The sequence below is a fragment of the Austrofundulus limnaeus genome, unplaced genomic scaffold (genome assembly GCF_001266775.1).
Source record: "Austrofundulus limnaeus strain Quisiro unplaced genomic scaffold, Austrofundulus_limnaeus-1.0 Scaffold78, whole genome shotgun sequence".
Lineage (NCBI taxonomy): Eukaryota > Metazoa > Chordata > Actinopteri > Cyprinodontiformes > Rivulidae > Austrofundulus > Austrofundulus limnaeus.
The window spans coordinates 912974-923458 of NW_013952480.1; the positions used below are offsets into that span (position 1 = coordinate 912974).

At 40.4% G+C, this 10485-nt stretch overlaps 1 protein-coding gene across 1 annotated transcript in view; it reads left to right on the forward strand.

Annotated features, from left to right (window-relative positions):
- The window catches only part of LOC106519498 (juxtaposed with another zinc finger protein 1), a 13890-nt gene extending 5522 nt beyond the window's left edge, over positions 1–8368 (forward strand). The window contains exons 2-5 of the mRNA XM_014011206.1: positions 1895–1967; positions 3756–3952; positions 5137–5306; positions 7656–8368. Coding sequence (XP_013866660.1) covers positions 1895–1967; positions 3756–3952; positions 5137–5306; positions 7656–7832 — 617 coding nt within the window. The 3' untranslated portion in view covers positions 7833–8368. The remainder of the gene's footprint in view (positions 1–1894; positions 1968–3755; positions 3953–5136; positions 5307–7655) is intronic.
- The last annotated feature ends 2117 nt before the right edge of the window (positions 8369–10485 follow it).

Genomic DNA, 10485 nt, shown 5'->3' on the forward strand with positions numbered 1-10485 from the left:
CACACACACACACACACACACACACAACACATGCGCTCACTTCTGGGCATCCAAACTTACTGAATCAGACTGGTTTACCCCATTTTTTTCTTCCATTCATTCATGCTTTAATTTATCTCCGTAGAAAGTTTTCTGGTGCTTTTACATTGACTTTATGATGTGTAGACCCAGTTCTTTATATGAAGTTACCAAACAAGAGATTTAGAAGATGAACATAAGATTTAATGTGTGTTTTTAACTACTTGTACTGAAAAAATAACAGAAAAATGTGTAAAAGCCCAACTTGTATTTCCAGCACTCACTGTCATGTCTTGTAACTTGGCCTCGTCAATTATGTAGTTCAAGCTGTGTGTGTGTGTGTACTTGTTTTTGTTACCCATTTAGGACCATTTCCAGTATTCACACCTACCTTGTCAAGACCAGTAGTCCTAATGGGGACCAAAGACCAGTCCTAATACGGTGGAACTCCATTTTTGGGTTGGGGGTTGGGTTTAGGACTAAGGTATGAATTGAGTTTAGGTTAGTTTTAGGGTCAGGGTTTAGGGTTTGTGGTCAGGGTTAGGCTGTAGAAATTACTGGAAATGAATGGAAGTCAATGAACAGTCCTAATAAACCCAATGCTCCCTATGGGGATCTATCTGGTCCCCATGAGTATGGATGCCAATTTTGGGTGGCATCTTAGAGTTAGGACTAAGGTGTTAGTTGAGTTTAGGCTAAGTTTATGGTTAGGTATGTACTGGGGTGATTAGGTTTAGGGTAAGGGGTGGGTTTTAGGCTATAGAAATAAATGGACATCARTGCAATGTTCCTACAAGGATAGAAAACCCAACATGTGGGTATGTATTTGTGCTTTCGAGTGTGCAAAGATCTGGTGTCTCCAGCTGAGCAGCAGGTAGGATTATTAAGGCTCAGCTATAAAAGGTTCAAGGACCACCTTTGTGGACCACCTCACTTTTAAGTGTGTGCAAGCTTGTTTGCATTCTCAGCAAATGCTGCCCTTACTTTTTTTTTTCTTGTCTTGCTTTTTAAGAAAGTTGTGTAGAACTGGGGGGTTAAATTGAAGCAGCGGTTGTTTGTTATTTTTCTTTCCTTTTTGGCTTGCTGTCTTGTTTGCTGGTCGGCCTTGGTGTTCTTCTGCACTGTGGGAAGTCTGCATTCTTTTTTAATTATGAGGTGTGAAGGCCTGGGTGTGAAGGCCAACACACACACATGACATTGGAATTACTTAAAATGAGCACTCTGGAGTCTTTAGATCCAAATTGCAACACATCTGCAAACAATTAAATATACAGCTGCAATTATTCCTGTATGCGCACACAAATGGCATGGCACAAAGTAAAATATATGTTTTTTTGACTTGGTCTCCCATGGAAGGTTTCCCTGTCGAACACTTGATGGCACTGGTAGTTCACAGATGGAGCTCGCTTGCAGCGTTTTCATGCACTCCTGCTCCTGTTTTCGGTGGGGTGGGACGTTGGGCTTTGAAGTTTCGCCGGTAGCCTCGAGCGGTGGATGTTTCCTTGTGTTGAGTTTCTGACTTGGCCAGTCAGAAAGAAAGTGCATGTGCACGTCTTGACTGACACAATGAGYACATTCATCACAACCTCTTTCCTTCTCTCTGTCATATATATATATGTCCCAGAAGCGATTGAGCAGCAAAAGTGGGAAAGGCATTTCCTTTTAACTGCAACAAATTTGATGTTGAGTATTGGTTCACTAATTATGATTGTAATATGAGTTTTAAAAACGGAGAAGCCAGTGTGGGAAACCTCTTGTAATCCGTCAGCCTGTCTGGCAGGAAGGACATTTATGACTCAGCTACATGTTAAAGCATTCAGACAGTTTTCCCTCCACAGGGAGAGGTGATTAATCTGATCGTTTGTTTCTCTCTCAGACACAGATCCGCGGGTTCTGGAGAAGCAGGAGCAACAGCAGCCCACTTACCTGGCCCTAAGCTACATCAACAGGTACGCACTCTCATTCAGCAGTAAAAAAAAACAAAAAAACAAAACAAAAAAACATGTGTCTATAGAGGGCAGCATTGCACCGCCCTTTAAAAGTCACTGTTTATGCTTGCTCATGTGACTCGGTGAGAAAATCGTGAATGACTGATGACTTCCCATAGACCCAGCAGCAGTGATTCATCCACAAACATGCAAACAAAACCACACAAGACAATCACTCATAGCTCCCTGAGCTGCCAAAGGCAACGTTTCACCAATCACAAGTATGTGTGTGTGTTTGTGTGGTGAACCGCCACGTCACATCCCACTTAATGCACCATCGAATTACAACAAAACGTGACTTTGAAGGAGACAATTGTAAAACAAAAAGCGAGTGAGACTGAATAACTTTTACAGTAATATTTTTCTAAGCGGTGAGGCCGTAAATGTCGTCTTTTATTTATGATCGGGACGATTATGTTTTATGACACCAGAGACAGCACTTTTTAGGTAACAGTTTACAGAACAGCAAAACGGAGGGGAGGGAAAGTCATCAAAGCTCATACTGTAGGTAAAAAAAACAACAACACTAAATTGCTGTTTTTTTTTATAAACCACTTACAACCAACAGAAGGAACAAACCTGCTAAATTAATCCAGTTTTTAATTATTTATTGTAAASCTAAAGGTGTAAATAAAAATAAAGTATTAGTTAAATTTAACATAACTTTATAAGAAAAATGTTTGATTAATTCATATTGAAGAGGTTGTTTAATCTATGTGACCAGTAATTATGAGAAAAAGGAAGTCCTCCCGTTTGAATTTGACTCTAGAAAATTGGATTATAGAGAGGAGTTAAAGGTTGGTTCAGGTCCTGTGGCTGTAAAACCAGCCCAAATTATCACAGCTCCACTACTGTGCTTAACAGTTGAAATGAGGTATTGGTGCTGACTTGTTTGGTTTGCGCTGTACATTATGGCACTGTGGTCTCACCTGTCCAAAGGACTTTGTCCCACCAGTCTCGTGGTTCATTTTCGATGCAACTTTATAAACATAAGCAATGCTGCCATGTTCATTTTAAAGAGAAAAGATTTTACAACCCTTCCAAACAAGTCCAACTTGCTCAGTATTTTTTCCAATTGTCCTGTCATGAACCTTAATATTTAACGTGACTAACTGAGGCCTGGAGAGACCGAGATGAAGCTCTTGGGTGTTATGCAATTTCTCTAAACGTCGCACAGTCTGACCTTGGGGTGAATTTGCCATGATGTCCTCTCCAGGGAAGACTGGCAGCTGTCTTAAATGTTTTCCACTTGTGAATACGCTTTCTCTCTGTAGAACGATGGACTTGAAATAGTTTGGAAATGGCCTTCTAACCCTTCCCAGACTGGTGGGCAGGATTATGTCCTGATATGTAAAATCCTAGAACTGAAAGAGTGGACTTCTTTTCCCTTGACTATAGTTATTCTACGGAACTTAGTAATGATTTTACGCAAGGGGACTTCATATATGAGCCTAATATTACCTATAAATGGCAATAAGTGGGCCTTTCAAAACTGGTATATAAAGATTAATGTTTAATCTAAACCTGACCAATCAGATTTCAGTGAAATAACTAAATCAGGCTAATAATTTAAAGTAGTTACTTCAGTATATTTAATTCACAAATACACCTTGTTTTAACTCTAGACGTGTGCATTTGGAACATCTTTCGATTATTACCGTATATCAAACAATAACAGAACATCGTGATTTGCATATTTGTATGTTTCTATCGACACATGAAAGAGCAAACGGAACTCGTCTTTTTCAGGTTCATGACGGACGCGGCGCGCCGGGAGCAGGAGACTATGAAGAAAAAAGCCACGCCCAAGCTGTCCCTTTCCATCACGGGCGGACTGTCCAGGAACAGCACGGCCACGCCCCCCCGCCACACCAGCGGTAACCTGACGCCTCCCGTCACGCCCCCCATCACCCCTTCCTCCTCATTCCGCAGCAGCACGCCTACAGGTACGACAGGTGTTGTGGTGAAGCGTGCGTTTGAGGGGAAGAAAGATGGATTTGCTCATACGTGTGGAGTGAACTGAAGTGTAGAAAGTGACGAATGCAAATGAAGCCTTTTGGCAATCGGGCTCGCAGTTACAAATACGTCATTGGGAGTGTGTTTTTAAATTTTTWAATTTTTTTTTTTTGCGACTCACGCAGTCCTCCACACATAAAAAAATGTTTGGGAACATGAATGGAATGCAGCTTACTTTTGTGCCTATTGAATGATTTGGATGTAGTCAGAAACCATGAGTTGTGCACAGCTCTCATTTTAATCAGTACAAAAATAAATAGACAGCATTTTTTCATAGCTGGGAACGATTTCATGTAATTTTTCCTCAAAACTTTTAAAGTGGAAGGAAAAAAATCTATTGCAGTGTGTGTGTGTGCGTGCGTGTGTGTGTCTGTGTGTGTGTGTTGGCTTTGGTGGCTCCTGCAGTGAGCAAACCAGTCAACACTTTGCTAATTACATAGCAGCTGCCACGCTGTGCGTTTTGCATGGGGCTGAGTGTTGCACAGCCCAGAAGCAGATGTCCAATTTCAGCCCAAATGGTTCCAAACGCAGTGTTAGGTCTGGGTGTAACACACATGCGCGCGCACACACACACACACACACCCTCTTTCAACATGTGCCAGGGTGCCATCCACTTCCTCATGCTGAGGTGCAGCATTTCCTGTTAGAAGGTGAGGCGGAGTGAGGGGGGTCAGTGGGCCTTTATGTTCGCCTGAGCATTTCAGTTATGTGGTTCGAGGATGCTTGGTGTGTGCGTGCGTACACACATGTGAGTGGAAAATATTCTGCTCTGAGCAAGGCGCTTTTTCTTCTTTTTTTTTTCCAGGCTGAGCAATGGAGATCACTCCCACTTAATTATCCCCTTCTAAGTGCCAATCCCTGAGTTTTGGCTCGCAGGCACATACAGACACAAGCACAGCATATTTGTTTTGTCTGCCTTCAGTGGTATGTGGCCTACTTAGGCATCGAGTTAGCAGCAGAAAATAGAGAAAAGCATTAATAAAGAGCCACATATCATTCCGTGTGTGGCAAATCCGAATGGCAACATGCTCTTTTCTTGACTACGGCTCCGTCCATATTTCGTATAAGATGACAAATGTTTTCTTTGTTCTGCACGGCTCCAACACGCCTTTAGGCAGCGAGTATGATGAGGAGGAGGTAGACTACGAGGAGTCGGACAGCGATGAGTCATGGACCACAGAAAGTGCCATCAGCTCCGAGTCCATCCTGAGCTCCATGTGCATGAACGGGGGCGAGGAGAAGCCATTCGCCTGCCCCGTCCCCGGGTGTAAGAAGAGATATAAGGTAAGGTTAGACCCAAGGATTAAAAAGTCAGCTCCAGCCAAGGGACATGAAGTTTCATCTGTGATTAAATCTCCACTTGAGCTCTTTATCTGGGTATCACATGTCTGGGGCATTATGTTTGGGGAAAAACAGCACTGAATAAATCCCAACTGTCATGATTGGAAGCAGTGATAAATTTATCACGGTCTGTTTGCTTTGGCCGATATTTATTACAGTTTGTAACAAAAACCTCTTTCAGMTCATCCAAGCTTCTTCAAACTTTAATCTCTAATCTCACAAAGCTCATGAGACGCACTGCTCAGAGCTCCTGGGAAACCCCTCCCACYGCAGGATACGTCACGGCACGGGGTTTCTTCCCGCTGGTGTCTACACTCCATTAAAAAAAAACATCTCCATTCCTATATCTGTTGTTACTTTGGCCACAAATCTGTCACGATTAAAGCGCCACACATTTCCTCCGTTCACGAGTTTTTGACTATCTTTATAAGCGTCGACTTCTGGAAGTGGATTAGTTGAAGCAAAATAAGGCCACTGCTATTGAGCACTTTTTAGGATAAACAAACACGCCCAAGAACTTCTGACCAATCACACAAGAATTCATATGTGGAAGAGGGCGAAAGGTTCACTCAGGGGTAGGACTGCACAATATATGTGATAGATGGTAGAAACSATATGAAGTTGGCCTACGGTAGAAATTTACCCTCTACCGTCCTGTCATCTGTTACGTCATCACACATGTGTCAACAGAGCTGCGAGTGCAGAGACAGTTGAGTCGGAGTTCAAAATATTCTGAAAATAAATGAAGAAATGTAGTGTTTTAAAACACGTACAGAGAGAATAAATCTTCAAAATTTCCCCTCGCTGTAGAAAAGTTATGTCGTGTCGCTGGATCATTTCCTCCCTCCCTGCTGCTGCACGTCGAGCAGAGTGTAGCTTTAACAATTGTAGTTTTTTTTCACACCCGAGTTGTCAAAGAAAAAAAAACTTGTTTTGTATGTATTGTTACCCACAGAGATGACAAAAACAAAAAGACGTGGACGTTAGTTCAGTCATAAATCCATCTTGCTAATGCTACAGTCTGCTCTGGTCTGATGATGAAGATGAGAGCGCAGCAGAGCAGCAGCCAGTAAGGTCAGCAGGCTGAAGCTCATTGTATGGCAGGCAGATGTTACATTTATTTGGCTTCACCACACATTCCGGTTATCTGAAATAGTTTTATGACAGGACTATGTGCAGCTTAAGTCCCTTAAGGTCCTGTCACACTATAACATTTTAGGCAACATTTATTTTTTTTTAAGTCTAAATGACTAATTTTACTTGAAGTATTGCTTATAACATCCATTTTGTTTTGATATTGTTGAAAATTTGATGAATGTTTTTTTGTTGTTGAAACCATTTTCTATCTATCTATCTATCTATCTATATCTATAAACATTCTTTAGTACTTCTGTTATGTTCATTTGCACATCAGCAAAAATGCTGGGTTTGATTATGATTACAGTTTTCTGCTAAATAAATGCTCTAAAAATTACATTATCTTTGCTTTTTATGATGATATATATACAGTTACCGTGAAGGGATTCAGTTTATACTGTGATATGAATTTGAGGTCATACCGCCCAGCCCTACCCAGGGGCTTGTGACAAAAAGGGGCAATGACGCAATTTTCATAAGCAGATTTTGACGATTCGGATGGACCATGCAGAMGACTTTAAACTCACAAATTGAATTTTTTTCTATAATGCCAGCTGTCTCTTAGACAAGTGATATGATTAAACCCAGCTTTCAGATTTACAAGCATAAAGTTGCATTTAGGGAAAAAAAGGTACAAATTTGGAGATTTATTTTTGGAAATGTTTCATTATTGTCAAATTTTCAGTTGAACTAGAAATTAGGAGATAAAAAACCTGTAGTTTTAAAGGAAAAATAAAGAATAATTTAAAATGAGAATCAGCGCATGTATAAAACCACTAACATGTACAGTCATGAAATCCTGACAAAAATATTGTCTTGCCCCTGGTAGTTGTTACATTTTGGCACAATGTATTGCATTTAGAATGCTGGACTGTCAGACAACACTGAGGAGTCGAGGTCAGCGTCTACACAAATGTTATTATTCAAATTTTCTTTTAAAATCTGACTTTTTCTGCTCATCTTTTAACCCGGCTGAGCTCACAATGTTTGAAGTTAGAGGCCGTTACCTCTCCTGACAGTCAAACTGAGATGAGCTATAATACCAGTCAATTAAGATCATCAGTAAGTTCATTGTGTTTTGTTAGCTATTGTTTAGCTAAAGGTGGAAAATGTGCAAAAAATGTAATAATTACTTTTTCTTTTGTATTCAATCAGAATGTCAACGGTATCAAATACCACGCCAAGAACGGTCACCGCACGCAGATTCGCGTGAGGAAACCCTTTAAGTGTCGCTGCGGCAAGAGCTACAAGACCTCACAGGGCCTGAGACACCACACCATCAACTTCCACCCACCCGTCTCCACCGAGATCCTCCGCAAGATCCAGGGCTAGAGCCCGAGGTCGCACCAGCCAACTCCCCCAAACATAGGCCTGTCCTGACTTTTCCTCACCCATCCTACACACTAAAAGGATCAAGTGCATGCTTTAAGTTTTTATTTTTGTCACTTTTTTATCATCCTTATTCCAATCGCATTATTTTTTTTACTATCCTTGTATCACTTGTATTTTTGAGAAAAAAAGCATATATCTTTGTAGTATTTTTATTGATGTACTTTTGCACATTCGTATATGCTATCATTTTATTTTTCCTCTTTTGTTTAACTCTCATAAGGTGCTAACTGTAAAAAAAAAAAAACAGAAAGAAAAGACAAAAAACAAACGAAAGAAGCGAGGCGAAACTTTAAACAGATGATGTGAAACAGGAAGCGCGACTGACTTCTACCCTTTTTTTGTTTTGTTTTGTTTCCCGGCTCGTCTCGGAGCGGGATGAAAGTGGACTTCTAGTGCCGATGTAAGCTCAGGAGTTCTCCACTCGCTGGACTGAGCTTAGGTCTGTGCCTTCACGGTCACTTCCGGGAGTTTAAGAAGCAAGATTTAAGTTATAATTTTAACAGATATATTGATATATATAAACAATAGATATGTATGTGTATATAAAAATATAAAAAGGTATTCACGAGCATATTCCTAAATAGTTATTTTCAAGCTTTATTTTATATATATGATTCTCAGTGTTTTAGTGTTTTGTTTTCAGTAAGTCTCCCCGTCAAGACTTACGTGTTGATGTTTGGTTTTGTGGTTCAACAGCTGGCGACCTGAGTCAGTTTTTATTTTTCTGTTATAGACTTAATGTTAGGAATCAATATTACGTTTGCTCCTTTAATTTTTTTTTACTGTTGATCAGGAAAAAAAAACGTATCTTAAATATTTTCATTGCCACAAAGTCRTTGTTTGGTTCATAGTGCCAGAGCAGTGCTCCAGACTTAACCTGGCAAAAAGGAGGTTCAGCATCATGATGTATTCTAGTTGCCAAGATTTGTACGTTTCATTCTTATTTTCTTTTGACAATTTTYGTTGCCAACAGCTCTCCACTGCCAAACATTGACCATACCATGTGCCTCGGTGGGATTGGGGGGGAGGGATCGTCACGATGGTTTTGTTTTTACCGTGGAGGTTGCAACCACGTTTCTCGTTCATTGCACCTCCGATACGAGCACGGATTGCACATGAACAGAATGTCTTYACGCATGCTTTCAGAAGAGGTTGCATTTGTATTTAAGAGATTACCATCTACAACTTTGTCGTTCGTGTGCGTGTTGTAGACGGCAGCATTCCACTTCATTGTGTGCGTGTGTTCTCAGCAGTATCTTTATCARCCTAGAGAGTATTAGTGTGTGTGTTTCAGATTTCAAAGCTCGTATGTCTGATGTTTTGCTGCTGGTTCRACTCATCCGACATGAAACTGTCGTGTTGCTGACTGGGATTTTAGTCATCTTCACAAAAATCAAGCAGAGAGGTCAAGTTTTTTTATTACAGCTTAAAAGGATAGTCCAGATCTTTTGAATTGGAAAAATTAGGAACAGTAATATCTTGGACAAGCTAATGGTTATTCTAAGTGGGACCAAAATGAATTGCAGACATCTCTACTTTAGCGTGTCAGTTCTTGTAGAATTAATGATATTCCACCTTGAATCCTTCAGTCTGCACCAGAAGGGCTACAACTGGCTGCTGCTTGTGTGAAATTGCTGGTAATTTTAAGTGTTTGATTATTGATTTGTTGAAACTGGCGACTTTAAGAGGCAGAATTCCAACTGGACTTAGCCGTTAGCTCGTCAATCCAAAGTATGGTCGCTGAGTTATCTACTAAGGAAAGATGTCGATCATAACGTTCCATTTAACCACTTCCTAAAGGTCAGAACTATTGTTTTTCCACCACTCATCCAAACTTTATATAATGCTGAAGGCTTTTTTCCCCTCTTGCTTGATAAATTTGCTGACCTCTGGCATGCGCTCACCCTCCACTCCTCTGGTTCTCTGTTTGGTACAGAGTTTGAATTGAACCCTGAATTGATGGAACTTTTTTCAACGAAAGGTCCAGCCATCATATCTTATATGTCTACGATTAGGGCTGCCACGATTAGATTAAAATAATCTATGACTAATTTAATAATCGATTAATTGTTTTCTTTTTTTTGTTCTTTACTTTGTTTTTCTCCAAACTGCTTTGACACCTTCCACTGCCACATCTGCCTTTCTGTCCTTGACACACATGCACAGTAGTGGTAACTGGGGTAGGCTGTGGATGTCACAACACATTATACAGACAGGCTCTGGTATCATGGCTACCTGGCAACAGAGCTCAAAGTGTGGGATCATTTTAAGAAAACTAAAGAGAAACTTGAGCAATGCAATATTTGCAAGGMAGAACTTGCCTTCCACAGCAATTGTTTTTAGTTAGCATATAACTTTAAGTATATTAAATATACACCAAGACAACACAGGACCACACACCCAACATCTGTCCGCTCACCTGAAAAATAAATGGATAAATACATGGATGGCATATATAAATATATACACATACCCATACATATATAAAGATATACATACATACATACATACATGCCTACATTCATAAATATTGTCAGTATATTCACAGACATATATACACACTCAGTGACCAGTCAGAGCCCCCCGGATCAGA